This window comes from Arthrobotrys flagrans (genome assembly GCF_004000055.1).
Source record: "Arthrobotrys flagrans strain CBS H-5679 chromosome Unknown unitig_0, whole genome shotgun sequence".
NCBI classification, from domain to species: Eukaryota; Fungi; Ascomycota; class Orbiliomycetes; order Orbiliales; family Orbiliaceae; genus Arthrobotrys; species Arthrobotrys flagrans.
This window is the reverse complement of record NW_027137550.1, coordinates 998,207-1,016,889: the sequence shown is the minus strand read 5'-3', so window position 1 is coordinate 1,016,889 and position 18,683 is coordinate 998,207. Positions and strand designations below refer to the sequence as shown.

The window sequence follows — 18,683 nt, the reverse complement described above, 5'->3', positions numbered from 1 at the left end:
TTGCTCACGCCAATATGTGTAATTACCGATATCTCCGTCAATTGCAACAGCCAATGCCGAGCAACCTAGCTTTGCTGCGTGTGTCAAAACTGTGCGAATTTCGAGTAGCTATAGGCAACAAGGGGTAAGTTCATGGATAGTCTTGAGGCAGACTATAGGCTATCCGTATACACCGACTCAAGTAGGCACTCATTAGGGCCTTATTCAGATTTATTAGGTTAGGAGACATGAAACTGTCGTCCCATCTGCTGGATTCGGCCTGTGTAACCATTGTCATCCTTGCAACGCAGGCTTCAAATCCAACCAACAGCACTGTGAGGTCCCCGGGGCTACTACGAGACCCATCATAGGCTATTACATATGTGATAATTCTAGGACAGCGCGAACCCTAGAATATTAATTTTAGAACTGAGTTGAGTTACCCTTTATATAGCATGGGCAGCATGAGTTTTTCGGTGCGTCGTCAATATATTCTGGGCAATATCCAGCAGTTTATTGCTGATAGAGAACAGTATTTGCTATCACCCCGACGCTTTATGCATATATTATGTTGCCAGTTATAATTAATTCACCATGCAGCCTACAGATCTAGCCGGAGACTAGGGAGCAATGGGTCATGAACTAAGTCATTATTAGTCGCAGAAATGCATAATACAGGAAAGGGAGGATTAGAGCACTAAGGACATCGACTTTTGTACAGAGTCATACTGGTATCCCACCTATCATTACCTGCTACCTTCATCCACGGCCGCTAAAGAGAGTAAGAGAGAGAGAAGGGGAAAAAAAGAAAGAAAGAAGTTTAGAACAGGAGCCCCTTCGCCTTGATTGGTGTATCAAAGCTCTGTCCTTTTTGAAGAGCCTGGAAAATCTTATCCCCCATCAACCTATACTCCAAGCTCTGTGCCTTAACATCAACCTTCTTACCCCCCACAACTTCCTGCCAAATTATTTCTTTCCCAATCCTAATCTCGCTAACACGAAGAGTCGGACCTGAAGTCGGTGCAGGTTTGGGAACTTTTTTCTCCCAGATAATACCCGACGAGAGTATGTCTTTCTTGGCAGGATTGGAGTCGCGGGTCTCTGGCTTGGTATAATCAACAAGCTTGAAGCCGTCTAATCCCCTACACCGCTTATATTCGTCGCCATTCTCAAAGTATCTCCATCGAACAGCGGGGTGCATATATTCATTCGTGTGATGATGATCACGAGTCTCGTCAATAATGTTACCGACCGTGAAGTTGCTTGTGTACTGCCCAGGAGCTCTGTTCTGACTTCCTGCCATGGCTGTAGCCCCTTGAAAAGAATCAACAATAGGACCACATGCCCATCCAAACTTAAGGTCCCTTTGACCTGGCCACACGCGTGAGAGTGAAAGACGAGCCAAGGCCTCCTTTCGGATAACCTCAAGCTTCTTCGCATGCATTTCAACCAAATAGTCGAGATACTTCTCATTAAAAGTAAGGAACGGGCGACACCGATCAATCATCCACATCAATGTGATATCCGCGAGTTCCTCATCGTCATTATTGGCATATGTGGTGTTTCCGTCAGATCCCTTTTCGGGCGTTACAGCGAATATGTTCAAGGCTGAGAGACCTGATGAAAGCTTGGAGCCCACCCAACTCTGCCAGCTCTCGTTCTTCTTGACAAACTCGTGCGGAGTCAAAATCCCATCGTCGGGATTATCACGTGGGATGACGATGGGTTTGTTGTCGGAATTACCGCCACCAACATTCACGTGCATCCTACACGCAGAAGTACTGATTAGAATGAGGTCTTATAAGCTGAGGGCAATGGATTCTAGTTCTTACCCCGGGAACCAAACTTGAATAAGGTTGGGGCCTTTGTACATCAGTGGATCCTCAGGATCTCGCCCCTCGAGGGGTTGATGCCACATCGTTGGCGTAAATGCTATTCGGTGATCATCAAGAGCCAAAGCATGGAAGGCATTTTCAACCTCTGTATTATGAGTGTGAGATACTATTAGCTAATGAGGCTCTCAGGAGATACTTACTAGTCGATAATCTAGGATCTCTGAATTTCTGATCCGCATTCAAGTTCAAAGCTCTCACCAACCTACTCTCAGGAATTCCCATAGCACCCACGGTGTCGAACACACCGATCACCTTGATTTTGGCAGGATACCTGGCAATCTTCCCAGTCTTCAAGACCTGCGACAATGTCTCAAAATCATTGTCAAGAAGGACCGTACTAATTCCATGATACATCCGCTTGAATTCATCTGAATTCTTTTCGTTTCGAGCCTTGTAAGCGCTATAGACCTCGGGGAATTGGTGCAAGCTGTAACGATCGATGATATCGAACTCATCAATCAATCCGCCAAGAGTTCGGGCTGTGTATGCACCACGGGAGAATCCGAAAAGGAAGATTTCATCGTCGGGTTCGAAGTTGTTGCATAGGAAGTAGTAGGCTTCAAGGACGTTGTCATCGAGTCCGGCACCGGTTGCACCTTTAGCCAAACGTCAGCACTTCCCGCTCAATTACTCAAGTCAATACAGGCAATTAGGAAGTACCGGCAGCCATATTTCCAACCGTCCCCCAGCTCGTGCTTCCAACACCTGACTGGTACAAGACCACCTGTTGTGTTTCACGGCCATCGCTTTCCAGCTTCTTAGGAGCGATGGCTTTGACCAAACGGGCGATATTAGATGGAACTGTTTCGACACCTTTATCAGATCCCTGCCAGGTGCCATCGCAACAAATGATAATTCGCTTGTATGAAGAGCCCTTGGCTGCATATGAGCCGTCTTCGAGTTGGATACGGGTTGACGCCGCTCGGGGCCCGGGTGTAGACGAGGGTGCCGACATTGTGATTTAATCTCAGCCGAGTGTCTGACAAGCGATCGTGTGCACTAATATTCTGATGCCTTGAAGGCCGGAACGGTAGGTTGGCGATGGAATGTTCCGACGTCAGGAAACACTTAATTTCCCCAAATTTATTTCACGTTAATTGTGTGTGATTTTTGTCAAAGCGGCACCGAGTTGATGCGTTGACTCCGTGGTATTTTTCTGAGCGGAGTTTTCCACTCGAGCGAAGATGGGAAGGATACAGGATAGCGAAGATACAAATTTTGTATGTGCAGTGCAATTTTGAATTCAAAAGGGGAGGGGTAGAAGCACGGGAAATGATCTGAATCAAAAGCATCCAAGGTTAAGGAATATATACTAACTTCGGCTCAAACCATGCAGCTGCCTCGTTCCCTTTCAATTGACGATCGAGTCTTGTCATTATGCTTGTCCAGCCCGAAGTCCGACAGACTTATGCAGCCCCCGACATGCAACAGCTGAAAATCGACATAATACCATTGGACGCTCTTTTCTGAGAGGTCGGGGTTCAGCCGTCTTAGGGGCAGCTATGCGGCAGCTGATATCATAACTCATAATTTCTGTGAAGGCTTATTAAGACTTTCATGTCACGGATGGTAATATCCCCTGCCAATACCAGTCGTCGAGAGTCAGCCCTATACATCCTGCATTCCAAAATCTCACGCAGCTCAAAAAATGACCGGAAGGTCTTGTCCCGCCTCCCGTTGATTCATCCATTGAGTTCAAGGCTGAGAAGAAGCTGAATGTGGGATCGCAATCGCAGTTCTTGATTAGGTAAGAAGCCTTAGCAGCGCAACGGATCCTGGAGCTTGGTCTTGGCCACTCGATTGGGCAACCGCACAGGAAGGATTGCGTCCTCACCTCAAAATCGGTGGAATGAAACCTTGCAAAAAAATCCCATGGCGAAAAATTGATTCGCTCGCATAGAGGATCATCTGCATAATCGGAGGGGATATTATGTATGAGATCGGGTTTTCTTCGTCGGTCATGAATTGGAATCCTTGGAGTTTGCAGACTTGTCGAGGACCGGAAGGTTGTGCCGCATCTTGCAGACGTAGAATACCAACCCCGCTTTTTCGTGGAATGGTGGGCCAGTTAACTGGCATTTTCGCGCACATAAAATAAATCGATGCCCTGAAAGCTGCTAATGTTTTAATGTTGTTAATTCATTATCCGAGGCATATCTCTTTGCCTGTACGTCCGTTAAACGGTACAGGAGCTATGAAGCACAAATAAGGGTTAGCTAAGTAGTACCCGAATGCGAACGATCCAAACTTCATACAAGCACACCAACACTGTCTGGGCTTTGTGCGACTGACTTCCAAGTAACTCTGCATCAATGCATCTATATGACGTTTCCCGTCATCTGATTCATTGAAGGAACGTATGCACATACCTCGACATAATATCAGAACAGATATCCCGCTGCTCAAAAGCTTCTTATTCTTGATTTCGATTCCGCGTGTGTAACGGATCGAAGACACACTTCCTAAACAACGCTAGTGGGAATATCTGTATGCAGCCGTCTTCCGAGGTATGTGCGAGATTTAGTCCTAGGGCTCGACACAACTGCACAGTTTGGAGCAGTGGTCTGCAACCGCGAGCTCTCGCGATTCGGATCGCCAAGGGTCTTGTATGTCCATGAACTTACGACTTTCCAAAATCCGGATGCCCCACAACCTTGCTTCATCACTAGCTGGGTTGAAGTCAATATAGTGTCCGAGATTCCGCTGAGGTTTTCTAATCCTACGACGGCTTGCCGTTTAACGTCGTTTGTTAAAGTCGAGACCAAGTGTCGAAATCGTAAATGATCTTCGTGGTAAAACAAAATTTCTGCTTTCGGGATGGTAGTAAAACTAAACCCCTGGCTTCGATAACAGCTTTCGTTTTATCACACGGAAAACACTGCAATCGAAGGAAGCGATAAGATCCACCATACGTAGTGTACCCACAAATCGTAGCTTGGATGGGCCTTTTTAGAATAAATCTAATATGCTCAATTCATTTTAATTTGTTGAACTCCCAATTGATCAATATCGCACACATTTTCATACCTGGCTTCTGCCGTCCGCCTCCTCGCTTTTCGAATCCCAGAATATCAAATTATTCGATTTAGCTCAGGCCACGTCAGTTTCACATTGCATAAACCAAGCTAAATCCGAATCTACGACTGTGCAGCTGGTAAGCGGATAGAGCCGAAGCTCTTAGCCCGGTCCTTGAGCTTGAGACGATGGTGTGAAATCTGCGAATCCATCTGGTCTCGCCACCGCACAACGGTACCTGCACATCATATCCTTCTTCGGCCAGTCTAGACACCACTTGTGGAGCCTTTTGCAAAACCCAACGCAATAATATTTCATATTTCCAATGCTGTGGCGTCTAGGACCCTACATTGCATTTTTCTTTGTCTCAACCAAATTGCAAGCCCGGGCTCTCAACCGTATCTGCATAACGCACTTATTTACTATTAAGTTTAGGTCCTGCGGGGAGGGGTACGATAAATAGTGTTTATAGATATGATGTATGCATTGTGCATACATGGTGCAACGATACATTTTGTCCATAAAAGGGATCCTTCCTCCCGCCCAATTGTACAATGATCATCCATTGCATTGCATCCAGACTCCTTCAAGCCTACTTTTCTTTTTGTATATCATAGATTTTTAATTTTTAATCCAAGGATGCGGCTTTCACTTGTTACTCTGGATCTTGTGGTCCTCCTTTCCACATGGCTTCCTCTCTCTTCTGCCTTACCTACAAGTCCACAACTTACTACCTATCAAGAACGAAACTTCAAAACTATCCATCAGATATATCAGTTCACAATATACCCACGTCAGGAAGCCATCATCGCACAAGCAACAAATGACTCCATCCCCGAGCTAGAACCTCTTTTCAGTCCCACGGTCTCCGGTCGAATCCAAGAAATTGGAAACTTCACCAACTTCCGTCACAGCATCGAATACTTCTTTGGCCTTGCACCAAGACCACAAGGTTCAATGTATAGCGCAATAGTTGAAGCCGAACTCACACAGTTCTCTTCAGACTGTCCTTCGGTAGCCGCAAGTACGGTTAATTTCAAAGTCGCTCTGGCAGATCCTTCGAAGCCAGGGTTTGGCGCACCCGGTACTCGCACGTACACATACCTCAAGCAGACTGGGTTCTGGCACTTCGACGAGCAGGGAAGGGTCGACTATTACGATCTCTATATCTCCGCGCTCAACGAATTCGCAACCATCCTTAATGGAGCAGACTTTGGCTCCAAGCTTGTCCAGCTTCTGGCGACAAAGCAAATCTGCCAGGGCGCTCAAAAGTTATGCAAGGGCCAAAATACACAATATCAACCACAGGTAGGGTTGAGCGTGGGAGCTGTGCTTAGTGCCCTAGGACTGAACCTTTTGTTGGATCTTCCTCTCGTCAATCAATTAGGACTTGGCACTCTAAACTTGGGTGAATTGACTTGCTTTGCTAAGCTTTCAGTCAAGAAATTTGGAACTTTCGACAAACTGTGGGCGGATACTGTTACTTGTAGAATTGTGCATTTGATGCTAGCAGAGGTAGATCCAGATGACCACTGCCCGCATGTTGGCCCAAGTGGTGGCGGCAAGGTGAGCTACCTAGATCCCTCTTACAGGATAAAATAGCTTAAAACTAACCTGGGTTCAATGATCTAGTGTGTGGAATACCCTTACTACGACCGCTTATACAACGACGGTCCCTTATTTAGAGACAACCTCCGATTTAGATGTCCGGGTTATAGCAATATAAGTACGTGAATATAGTTTTAACGAATGATGAGCGATAGATAAAATGTATTAGATACGAAGACTTGCTTTTAGCATTATTAACTACTTATTTATATTAATACCGTAAAATCTTGTCATTTAATTGACTCTAGTTCCCGTATCACACTCTCCACCCAAGTTATTCGTTCCCTCGGCTGATCCGCCAGCATCTCCAACGACCTCTTACATATCTCCTTCGGAGAAACCATCCACCAAAAACCATCAACTGTGCCGTTTACTTCACTCCAAAGCCCTCTCTTACATAAACTATGTATTATCTCTCTAATTTTCCATAACCCGGCGTGATAATGCGCTGTCACTAAATAAGCCTTCTTGTTCTTCGCCCTAAATGTATGTAAAAGTAGCGCATCCGACATAGCTGCCCACTCTAGAGCCACTTTTTGTAAATTTATTGCGGTTGCTGCGTTCACTGAATACCGGTCCCTTATCGTTATAATGGTCAGAATATCTGACAGTTTTTGCGCCTCTCCTGGACTAACTGCTCTATCGTCTCCTGAGGCGGCATATTCCAATCCGGGAAACACCGGCACCGCTTGAAGTTGTTCAACATGTGATGGCATTGTTGTTTCATGAAGCGGAAACTCTGAAGCTCTGAAGTCTACTTCCAGACCTCTCTTCCTAGCTTCAATAAGCATATTCATCGTCCCCCTCGTTAATGAAAAATATGTGTCGCAACTAGTTTCGTAGTTCTCAACGGGACACGACATGATGTACATCGAAAGTAAGGCGGCGGTAGTTAATATCGAAATCCAGGTGTTGGAGTCCATCGTGATAAAGTTTCCAGGGTTTGATACCACAGATCGAAACCCCGCCAACGCTTTGACGTAGTGGGTGATTTCCTTGGCGGTCCGTGCGAGCATACCTTGCAGGAATCGCTGATGAGATGCGCCCAGCGCTATCATAATATCGTAGAGATAGCTCTGCTATTTGATTGTGATAACGTTAGCGGATCGATAGGATGTGTAAGCTTGGTGGAAGTTTCCTTACTGAATAGGATGATTCGAACGTAAGTCTCGACCATCGATTTGTGTTGTAAGATTGTAGCGGTAACGTCCGAAAGGTGAAGTTCCGGAATAGATATAGAAACTCAACCTCTTTGGTTATTAGTCCGCTAGTCTCGCTCCGGGAACGGCCTCCCTGTAATAAACATGTTGAAGGGGCGGTCTGCCATCTCGTAATTTCCGCGCCAGATGTTGAGGAGTCACCGTCACCAGGAACGTTCGGTGCTTGTTGAGAACTTGTTGCCCTAGTTTCCCCAAACTCGATGAAGACAAAGCGATTCGGCGCCGGTTTTCTTTGCGGCCTCTTGCGATTTTTTGGCTGAACTCGCGGCGGGATGACATCTTCGTAATGACATTCAATTTTCGACTTTAAACAGCCCTGACAGCTAGGCTTTCCTTCGTTGCACTAATTTCCGGAAGAAACGCCGAAACATTGATGCATCAACACTCATGCTCCCCAGTTGAAAACACGCAAGATCTCGCGCAACAGTTCAAAAGGTTTAATTTTATTCATACCTTCCTCCTTTTCTGTTTACATTCTCGACATCCCGTCCGCGTTTTATTGTGAAATCTTCGAACCCGGGAACTGGAGCTGCTAGGTTCTGCGGGTTTCTCCGGGCGGAAGTGGATGACAGTCGTATGTGGTGTGAACTGTGAAGGCTGGAGGCTGATAAATGGACTTTCGGATACCTTGTCCATTCTATGCGGTCGAATCAAACCACGGTAATAACAAAAAAAAACAAGGCGGATTTTTGGGTCTAGAGACTATCGGAGCTCCTGCCGAATATGTCGTCGTTCAACTTTATTCTAGCGAGATCTCGTGGGATGCCTGGCTGAGAGAGGGTATAGAAAGGGGGCGCAAGAGGCACTTTAAAACCAAGAGTTCGGTACAGATGTCAGTAGCCCCAGCAAAGTCGTTCGAGGAAGCGAATCACGCTAACGGCTCCGGAAATACAATTATAATAGAACAAGCTGGTCAACCACGGAACCTCGAGTTCGAGACTGGAATCGAAACACCATGGAGATTCCCACATTGGAAATCACATGATTCGAGATATGTGTATCGGAATACGGACAAGTTTGGAAGCCTCTAGTCATATATCCCAGTAAATTATTTTCTGACCGGCTTTGATGAAAGCCTATCCGCCATTGTACTGACTCGACAAGTAATGCGGAATTCACATGGTCTGCGGGATAAATTGAATTTCCCGCGAACATGACTAGACTGTCAGCCTAACTACGGCGTTGGCTACAGAGCCAAGAAGAGCCTCGGTGTTCTATCGGGCCGCACTCAATTAATTATTGAATGAATGTGCTCTTCAAATGTAAATTAGAAAATTGTATTGAACTGGCCGAACAAACCAGTGAAGATCTCGCAGGCAAAAAGTTAAAACGAATGACTCGTTTGCATACATACTTACATACATACATACATACATATGTTACATGATATTTAGATCCACAATTTCGATTTTTATTACAGGAAGGACCAAGAATTCCGATACAAAGATACTCGAACAAGGAAATGAATATTGGGCACAAATAGCCGCCAAATTAGAATCTTCAAACTAAAACGTTAACGAAAAGAACATGATGATATATCTGACAGAGTTAAGTAATGCCTCAGCACGAACGGCTCGGCTAGCAAGCCTTCCAAGAAAAGACTTATGGCCCAAGTACTATCTAAGTATCCACTGAAGACGCCAACTTTACTATGCAAAATATTTTTATTTCTTCTTGCCTGGCTTTGTGGGGGTTGGCAGCGTTTTTGTCCATGGAATACCCAGAAGAAGTTTCGTCGCAAGGCATTCAGCCTTGCTCTCATCATCCGTCGACTTACAGAGCGGGTTCACCCAACGGTCGCAAGATTTTGCTACAGACAAAACCTCAACATGGTTGAGACGCTTTTGTTTGGGGCTGAAGCGGAATCGGTCTACCGCCTCCCTAAGATCGAACTGGCAGACGTAAATCAGGGTGTTAATACACCTCCCGATGAGAGCGCGGGAGAATGAAATCCCATATTTAAATTCTATGTTGCCCTGTTTAGGACTCATCACGATAGAGACGGCGCCTGCTTCCCCAAGGCAATGAACTGGAACTTCGTCCTGATACTTTTTGGGATTGGTCGCTTGATTTCCAAGGGAAATCGCACCGGGTGTGGACCAACCCTCAATCTCATAGTGGCCACTCTTAGAGATGATGGTCATGGCAACGCCGGTGAGCTCTTCAACGGAGGAAATCCGGTCATTGGACCCCCCGCAAGTGAAATCAAAGCTTTCTCTGAACTTATCCTTTTCTTCGTTGGTTGGCTTGGGAAGAAACCCGTAACGTTCCTCGTTCGTCCTGAAGTCTTCTTCCCGTTTTCTGAGAGCTTGACCGATTTCCTAGTGTATCAGAATGTGGGTAGTTGTTAATTAACATTCTAAACTGAGGTACGATAGTATATCTCAAAGCTCTAGGAACTCACATCATTGTGCCAACTCTCGTGGAGGTCCATGTGCATCTCCGGAACTCCATTATCGTTTACTCTTTTAACAAGCTTCACATACCCTCCAAGGTCCTCCTCGGTTACAGCCTAAAGTGAAGTCCAAACAATTCGTTAGTGGCTGTACAGCTCTATTAAGGCGTCCGATATATATGCATATATGTTTGTGAAATTTAGATATAAAAGAGATATCCGTACAGCAACACCAGCCTCGATTCCCTTGAAGCAAAGTAGGGCTGCCAGGGCGCCAGCCTGCCATAATAGAGGCTTACTATAGATTCGCATTGTGAATGAGCCGGGTGGCAGCTTTAGCTTTCGGCTCGGATTTCTTTATATGCAGAGCTAGAACAAGAGAAGAAAGTAAAGAATGGGGGAAGGAAGAGAAACAACAGGCGATCACCGTGTACTCCGGTAATCGAGCTGTCTAGAAGTCAGATATCTTGATCTGTGAAGCCGTCCTTAATTAATGACATGTACGACGTATATGTGAGGTTTAAAGGACAGTCCTTGTAAATGATAAAGTCCTGATCCCGGGGGGTTTTGTCCACTCATATAAGAAATGTCGCCATTAGTCCTCAAGCATCGGATACACTGGCACCATCATGCATCATAAACGAGCTAACAGCATTGGTTTTACATTAGGTTGTGTTGTAATGGCAAGGACATGTTGGAATTCGAATTCCTCCTGCAGTCTAGGGTGCTCGTCTGTGCCGTGCGTTTCAGCATTCGTTAGTAGTCATTGCAATTCTGATGATATATTAATGCACATAGCCTTGGTCTCGAGGTTAGACACAGCCTTTAGCCCAACCTCTTAGTCCGCTTCGAGACCAACATATTTCATATTGCATATAGAGGGCCGGAAGTTTGACCATTAGGTAATCAATATTTAACATTGTGGCGCTGCATGCAGCTAGATTCTGTCGGTTTCCTTAGCTAGTTAAGTAGTTAGATTCCCTAGATTTAAGCCGTAAGAGTGCTTCTACTATACAGAGTGGCATTATATTATGCCCTGAATTATGATGCCCAAGAGCAAAGAAATAAAGTTAACGGTAAAAGAAATTGATGGGTATATAGCTATAAGAATTGAAAGTGAGTCAACTCCGTTCGTCAGCCGTCGTTAGCTTGGTAAATGTGTATCTGGAAAAAGTATAAGGCAACCAAAAGAAAACGCAACAACTGAAGTCAATAGCAGGTAATGACATCCCACGCCACAAACAGACAAAAAGTGTAGATGAGTTTTGTATAAAAAATATGTGTTTCAAGAGGCATCGATGCTAGATGCAACATAACGCAAACTTTCAAAACTTAAGCACAGCAATTTCCCAACATCTCTACTGGCGCTGAGAACCAGTTCCACTATTCAGTAGATTGGGGCTTATCTCTTCGATGCTATTCTCAGTAACAGTCGCATTGGAAATTGTTGATGTTGGGCTGGCAGGGAGATTTTCATTGATCCTAGCAACCGTTTCAGGTACCAAGTCCTTTACGAGCCGTCTAGATGGAGGGCTAGGTTCGTAGGAAATCTGACCATCTGCCGCTCCAAATGGCATTCCATGTGCATGGCGCGGGGGTGTCACGGGCGGTCGAGTTTGTTGGAGCTTCGTGCTCACTGCTGTCGAAGTGTATGTTCCTTCCCCTTCGGACCGTGTGCCTTCGAAAGAGTTCTTTTGTAAAGGTGGCGGGCTAAGACCTCCATTACCAGTGAAACTGTCAGATGCGGCACTGCCTGTACTCGAAACGCTAACAATCGAGGTTTTTGACTCATTAATAGAAGGATTGAGGTTCATAGGATCAATCTGGCGCTCGTTGGATGATTGTGCCTCATGGCTATGCAAGGAACGGTCGCTGTAAGTCTGACATATGCTATCGCGATGCTGTGGTTGTATGTTTGGAGAAAGATGCTGATGATATACGCGAGGCCCAGTTGCAAACTTTGGAGGAACTCCGAGGAAGCTTGTTGCAGAGTCTCTCCGAAGCATCGATGGCCCATGCGATTCACGACGGAAAGGACTGGCACCACCGAATGAATCTCTTCTGATAGATTCTCTCCTCATCTGAGCGTAGGATGTAATAGATTCCTTCATAGATTGTGAGACACTTGGATTTCCAACAGCCGAAGATGGCGCCCTTGCATATTGGGGGCGTGGAACATCATTGTAAGGTGTTGGAAAATGGCCATCCTCACTATTGCTGGTATAGGAATTCCCCTGAGAGGCTTCGCCACCAAAGGTCCAGTTTTCGAAGTTGCTCACCTGGACATGGTGATCTGGTACATTCTGTGGAGAATCTGGATCGGATGAGTGGGCGGCAGAGAGAGGAGCACGTGGTGAAATAAACTTAGATTCAGGTATCTGAATCGGTGAGATCTTAGGTCGGCTGCTAGGACGAGGCACCAGCTCGTCAGAATATTTTGCCAAGGTAGGCTGGCCAGCATCAAAAGACGAATTCGAAGATGTTGGTATATGATCGAAAGTGTATGAGTTTTGCAAAAACGAAGGCCGCCTTGCTGAATGCATATGATTAGAAAACGTATGGCTCGCTAATGTTGTATTAGCTGTCTGCGCAGCTACAGAAGGGCGCCGATGTTGACCCGGAGGAGCAGACAAAGGAAATAGGCTTATGGATGCACGCGGTGTAACAGGGGTAAATGTGAAACTCGAATTAGACTGAGAGTGTCGAGAGTGTCGAGAGTATGTTGGTGTAAGGATATGCACCGACGAAGGAGGGGATGGAAGCAAAATACTTTCTCGACCATGCATAGTCATGTCCTCTGGTATTGGGGACTCATGGGGGTTGCTCCTGCTAGAAGAGCGCGAGTGGGAACTCTTCTTTCTGCCTGAACTCGACGGCCTCTTCTGCATGTCGATAAGATGAGAAATACTTGCCTGGCTTTCCTCGTCAGTGGCAGGTAAAGGCGACAGCTGTCGACTTTTCTCAGAGCTCAAAGTCGAGGTCTTATGTGACCCTATGGACAGAGCTCTTCCTATGCCGGGGCTAATGCGACCAGTGATACCCGATATCGAGTTCATGAATTCCAGGGAGACCATTCCTTGCTTCACTGAATAGCTATCATTGTCGTCTCGGACCTGTTCCACCGTCGTCCGCACCCCCTCCTTCGCCTTCTTGCGACTATGACTTCGGACCAGTTTCCCTTCTCGAACCGAGACCCCTCTGGAGAGGCCGTGTTCCGACCATGAGAACGAGACATTGTCCTCCACAATTCCGTGCTGTTGCCAATCTCTTACTTTCCGTTTCCGCTTATGCGCTCTTACTATTAACACAATCACGAGGGATAGTGTTACCAGAAGCAGGACCCCAAGGGCGCATGCCGTGGGAACGAGCACCCTCAGCTCCATATTGTGAAATTCGAGAGTGTACTAGGTCGATATTGAGCGCATTTTCTCCCACCTGTCACCTAAGTCGAGTTTTGGATTTGTCTTAATTTCCTAAGACCTTCTGCCCTGATATTAAATAGTATGTTGATATATCGAGCTTCTCTTTCGAACTAATTATATTCGGGATGCGAACTTCCAAACAACACAAAATATCGGTTATCGTGAACTCTTTCTGGAAAGGTTGTGCGCTGATATCTCGCAGGATAAACGTCCAGTTTTGTACCAAAGGTCGATAAAGACTAGACCGGTCTTAGACCCTGCTCGTAATCGTTGGTATTAAGTTTATCGTTATTAACTTTGTCCCAATACACCGGTTTACCCTTCAAGTGGGCGTTCGAGCAAAATCGGTTATAGGGTTTTCGTTTCGGGTAAACTTCAGCAGGAACCAGCCAACTGATTCAGGAACGGGGCAACCTGTCAAAGCTAGATCTTTATCAGGCAAAAAGACTGGTGATTCGGGGCCAGAGCCAGAGCCAAAACGATTGAAAAAGAAAAAGGAAGGTTTTGGGTCGGAAAAGGAACCGGCCAATTCAGAATATCAACTTGAAAGGCGGTGCAAAGGAATGTAAAGTAAAAAGACAAAGGACTGTTCTTAAGATCTTGATAGTAAAAAGAGCGACCGTATGGCAGTTTTATTCAACCCCCCGTGGTTCTTGGGTTCTATCCTTGAACAAAGGTGCACACCTGGACCTGCACGGAAAAGGACAAGGCAGGATTAAGAAGGCCCAGAAGCTAACTTTCAAGGGTTCAGAGAAAGAGAAAGTTTTCGCTATGCGATACAGGATTGACGTTTTTCCTTGCGCTGGCAACTGCTCCTTTTGCCTACCTGTACCGGCCAAAGAAGCGGGGATCTGTCACGCTAGCGCTCGTTTTTTCCTGTGTCGAAAGTTAGTGTGGTGTTTCTCGAATGCGTTCCTGCAGTAGAACACCAGATCAGGAATTCTCCTGAAACGGGCGTCCAAGGGCAAGCGAACGCGATGACGCCAGAACCTCGCAAGTCAGTGTCGAGCAGGCAAACATGCAAAAAACCGTCGGCAAAGATTTCTTCTCTCAAAAGAGAGATTTCGCTGTACACAGTAACTACAGATATTAAAATAATTTTCCAATGACCCGGTCGAAGTTTAGAAATAAATGCTCTCCTGCTAATTTAACATGCCCTGTAGATGCCGATCCCGTTGAGGAGACGGGCCATCTCAGGTCATAGACATGCACGGGACCACCATGTGGGATGCCTTGGCGTCGAGATTGTCTTGTGCAAACGGTTTCACCAGGACCACTGCATAAGCCGAAATGCGGTGGAGGGCGGGAACCGATATGAAGAAGAAATACCTCAGCAATTAACTGGGACGCTCTGCTAAGCACCGAAATTCACACCCTTTGACTATTTTACCCTATCAATGGTTGCTGGTGACTGCTGTCTATTGTGCAGTCTAGCCTAAGTCGGATTTCATTAATATCAACATCCTTACCTCGTAAGCTGCAGCTGGGTGCTCCATGCAGAGTTTAACAGGGGAAGCTCTCGAGCTCGCACGATAATCACCGGTAGGGCACCCTACGACGAGGGTATACAGGTTGAACTGGTGCCGTTTGAAATATGGTGTGTTCTTTAGCCCCCAGAAATGAAATTGACTTGGGGCTTGTCTCAAACCTCCTCTATGGCTTTCCATGCAGAATTGTTTCTCGTGAAAATTTAGATTAACAAACAAAACAACCAGCAAACCTAACCGAATAATGCCAATTTTGAACGGCGTTATGCGATACCAGTTCAAGCAATCGAATTATTGGAATTAGCCTGTAGAACACACCCCCAAGGCATTCCGGCAGTCTAGGTGAGACGAATATTGGATGGGGAGTTGAACAACACAATTTAAATGTCATTTGTTGGATTTTATGTGTGACGGCTGTTCTGTGGCTGTAGCTGGAGCGAATGTCGAGATCTATATTGCTCGAGCACCAGCATATAATCTTAAGGACTAAGTTGCTTGTCCGTTAGGAGTATTTCATAGGAATGCTTGAGAGAAATGTCTAGACTCTACCATGTGGATATCCTAGTGCACGTGTGGCACTAACCGATATCAAGATGTTGTGACAAGAACCCCACAAACGTATCACCTTAATAGCGTCCCTCGCGGTAGCAATCCTCCCAAGAGCCTGTAGCGCGTTGTGGATGAGATTTATATAGAAGAATGACTTGACCGGCCCAAACGCCGTTTACGATGGTACTTCAGGTCTGATACTATACATGTCAACTGGAACGGCACCGTTACTATCCGAGACCCTCAAATTTCCACAAGGAGCTATGGAGTGCCAACTCACGAAGGAACCTTCCTCACCCGAATACGGACCCACGGATCCCATCCCAGGGGTGATCGGTATTTTCGAAGACGAAGTCTGCGGAACGGTTCCTTCGATGTTCATCAAGCTTAACCCATCACTAGAGAACAAAGGGACCAGTGGCAACTACTATTTCGTCAATTTGCTAAATAATGCAGTTCCGAATTTGAAGAGCTGGAAGCAGGCAGACCCCAACGACCCTATCGACCGAGGCCTTAGGCGCACAAAGGGCTGCGGCGTATATGGTACAAGAAGGGTATAAGCGGCTGGGACTGCCAGTACCACTCATCAGGCCCCAACGGTAGGAAGAGGGACTCCATCGGGGCCTTGGCCGGCCATGGTCGGCCGCTATACAAACCACAGATGTTAATACTCAGCCCGACATAGTGCGACAAGAGGAACCAAATTCGAACGCAAATGTTCCTATTAATGCTGGCGGGCAGCCGCCGGACAACCAAAGCCTACATTCTAGTTCAGTGAATCAACAGGAACAAAGTTGAGGGGACTGAACTTATCCAGTCGATCGTGTATCACCACAAGTAGAAATAGTGAACCACCCAGACCTGGCCAACCCAATCCAAGCTATGAGTTTGTGGGAAGAAAAAGGTTTCAACTGCGGGTCATTCTTACCACGATTGACCATCTACTTTCGACTGGGCCATGAAACTCAAATAATCGATCTGCGATCGTTCGGTGGGGAGTAGGTATATACTAATTGGAAGTAGATTATACCCGGAGATCAATATTGGACGTCATTCATCGAGCCAGAGCTCACAGGAGAAGAGAAACTTGGTAATGGCTTTGCCAAGAAACTAACGAGGATGGAAGGTGATCATAATTTCGCGGAGAAGTCAGATATTGTTTGGGATACGCAGGCACCGGGAAACTCTTGGATAATTGATAAGAGACCGGCTATTCTACAGCGAGATGCCTCAAAGACAGGCTTTGAGTCGCGCTTCAAGATGGAGCTTGGAACCCTCCCCGAACAGCAGCAAACCGAGCCATTAAGAGAAGAAAAAGTAGCAGAATTAGCAGTGGAACTTACTATCATGAGGCAAGCTCTAGCAGAGCAATAGCAGCTGAATGGAATCGACAGGCATGTCCAAGGCCTTCCACAACAGAAGAATGCTTAATTTTCGAAGAATATTAAAGCAGATACTCCGGTTTTTATGGGTCCTTACATGGTTTGGGATCAAGATCAGGGACGGCAGCAGGAACGGATAGGACAACAGGAGCAGATAGGGCAGCAAGACCAAAGGGAAACGAAGACACTGGAGTCTTTATTGAGGTGAAGGAAGAGGAAGTAGAGAGGGAGGAAGTTGAGGAGGGGGAAGTAAAGAAGGAGGAGGTACAGGAGGAGGTAGGAGATCAAGTGAACCTTGGACTGTTCCAATCAGGCGCTATACCTCTAAATTCCGACTTTAGTACCGTTACTGAAGGTGGACAGGGGTATATGAACTGTGGCGGCTTGAGGCCTCACGATCCGGCCCTCGACATGTAGGTGTATATGAATAGCTTGTATGCGTCTCAACAGGCGAATCTTATGGGACCTTTCATGCAGAACTATAATCCCTACGCCAATAACCGCGTCCGCGAATCAATCGTATACTCGAACCAAAACCAGTCATGGACTCTTTCATTCGACGAAATGATAACTATGCAACAACAGAATCTGCTTCACAATGAGCTGATGCTTGAACAAGAAGCCCTAGAACGGGCTATATCACAAAGCGGACTTTTACCAATTAGACCTCGCCCTCGAACAAACCTGTTAACGTTATACCCAAATTGGATAAATTCCCTGCCCCAATTCCTCGACTTGTTAGAAATCTAGAAATGAATACTCCAACACTCAATACAAAGAGGGGTTTACCACCCGCCAGCGATGTTATAAAAGGCATTGAAGCCAAACAGTTACGAAAAGGAATTATTCCAAATGTAAATCCCAACGTGGTCGCAAATCCAAAGAGGGGAGGAGGAGCAAATGCAAATTCCAACTTTGGACCAGCTCCAGGTTCAAGATCAAGATGCCCAGGCCAATGTTCGAGATTTTTTGAACAGAGCAAGAAAGCAGATAAAAGAAAGACAAAGAAGGACAGTTAATAATAATAATAAAAATGTGGTTTTGGTGTGGAACTGCTAGCTAGGATTAAATCGAGTCAAGTTTCTCAATTCAAAATTGAAAAAAAAAAAAAGGATATTGACATCTGCGCGGTTCGAACGCGCGCGCTCTTTCGAGCATTGGTGTGATTTAAGTTTGCTGGACAAACATAACTTAAAACCAACTCCATAACCACTCGGACAAGATGCCTGGTCGGAGCTTTAGAACTGGAACTGCAGTATATCAAGCTTTATCGAAATCTTCTTGGCAACACTTCAACACCACAGAGATAATCCGTGACTGCTGGTCTCGAGATATCGCCTGGTGAGGACGGACTGTAATCCAAATTGCCACCTTCATTTCCATACTTCACGGCTAGAAAAGAGCTGAGTTGTCCGGGTTACTAGGCCTCCTACCAACCCGAACTCGAAACTACGGCACTTCTTCTGCCAATTGATATTGTAGTTTTCGTTGTAACGTGATTTATGTATTTGGGGGAAATTTAATCTTATAATCTTTAGCTCAGCAATCTTATACACGATAAAACTCTTCATGCTTCAACATCTCAAAGTTTATCGCGATCATATTGGGTGATTGGCGCTCTCGTGACCCTGATTACACCCAGAAGCTTCGAAAGAAAAAAAAAGGAGTTAGGCGGAGTGGCTAAATCTAAGCCCGGCCCCGCCATCCACCTCCTTGTCAAGAGAGTTTTCC

At 45.9% G+C, this 18,683-nt stretch overlaps 7 protein-coding genes across 7 annotated transcripts; 3 read left to right on the top strand and 4 right to left on the bottom strand.

The window, feature by feature from the left end:
- Window positions 1–799: 799 nt before the first annotated feature.
- On the bottom strand, window positions 800–2,829 carry DFL_003415 (uncharacterized protein; the record flags this gene model as incomplete). Its single annotated transcript, XM_067632351.1, has 4 exons — window positions 800–1,745; window positions 1,812–1,959; window positions 2,015–2,470; window positions 2,535–2,829. 4 exons carry the CDS (start codon window positions 2,827–2,829, stop codon window positions 800–802), a joined length of 1,845 nt encoding a protein of 614 aa, XP_067490628.1.
- Window positions 2,830–5,528: 2,699 nt separating this feature from the next.
- Window positions 5,529–6,623, top strand: DFL_003414 (uncharacterized protein; the record flags this gene model as incomplete). The annotated part of the gene is made up of 2 exons (XM_067632350.1): window positions 5,529–6,455; window positions 6,522–6,623. 2 exons carry the CDS (start codon window positions 5,529–5,531, stop codon window positions 6,621–6,623), a joined length of 1,029 nt encoding a protein of 342 aa, XP_067490627.1.
- Window positions 6,624–6,914: 291 nt separating this feature from the next.
- On the bottom strand, window positions 6,915–7,996 carry DFL_003413 (uncharacterized protein; the record flags this gene model as incomplete). Its single annotated transcript, XM_067632349.1, has 4 exons — window positions 6,915–6,977; window positions 7,133–7,576; window positions 7,641–7,790; window positions 7,859–7,996. 4 exons carry the CDS (start codon window positions 7,994–7,996, stop codon window positions 6,915–6,917), a joined length of 795 nt encoding a protein of 264 aa, XP_067490626.1.
- A 332-nt stretch (window positions 7,997–8,328) lies between these two features.
- Window positions 8,329–8,702, top strand: DFL_003412 (uncharacterized protein; the record flags this gene model as incomplete). The annotated part of the gene is made up of 2 exons (XM_067632348.1): window positions 8,329–8,549; window positions 8,621–8,702. The coding sequence occupies 2 exons, from the start codon at window positions 8,329–8,331 to the stop codon at window positions 8,700–8,702; spliced, it is 303 nt and encodes a 100-aa protein (XP_067490625.1).
- A 679-nt stretch (window positions 8,703–9,381) lies between these two features.
- Window positions 9,382–10,424, bottom strand: DFL_003411 (uncharacterized protein; the record flags this gene model as incomplete). The annotated part of the gene is made up of 3 exons (XM_067632347.1): window positions 9,382–10,038; window positions 10,122–10,229; window positions 10,338–10,424. 3 exons carry the CDS (start codon window positions 10,422–10,424, stop codon window positions 9,382–9,384), a joined length of 852 nt encoding a protein of 283 aa, XP_067490624.1.
- A 1,046-nt stretch (window positions 10,425–11,470) lies between these two features.
- DFL_003410 (uncharacterized protein) lies at window positions 11,471–13,495 on the bottom strand (the record flags this gene model as incomplete). The annotated part of the gene is made up of 1 exon (XM_067632346.1): window positions 11,471–13,495. The coding sequence occupies one exon, from the start codon at window positions 13,493–13,495 to the stop codon at window positions 11,471–11,473; it is 2,025 nt and encodes a 674-aa protein (XP_067490623.1).
- Window positions 13,496–15,776: 2,281 nt separating this feature from the next.
- Window positions 15,777–16,944, top strand: DFL_003409 (uncharacterized protein; the record flags this gene model as incomplete). Its single annotated transcript, XM_067632344.1, has 4 exons — window positions 15,777–16,113; window positions 16,161–16,169; window positions 16,256–16,344; window positions 16,594–16,944. 4 exons carry the CDS (start codon window positions 15,777–15,779, stop codon window positions 16,942–16,944), a joined length of 786 nt encoding a protein of 261 aa, XP_067490622.1.
- Between the last annotated feature and the right edge of the window lie 1,739 nt (window positions 16,945–18,683).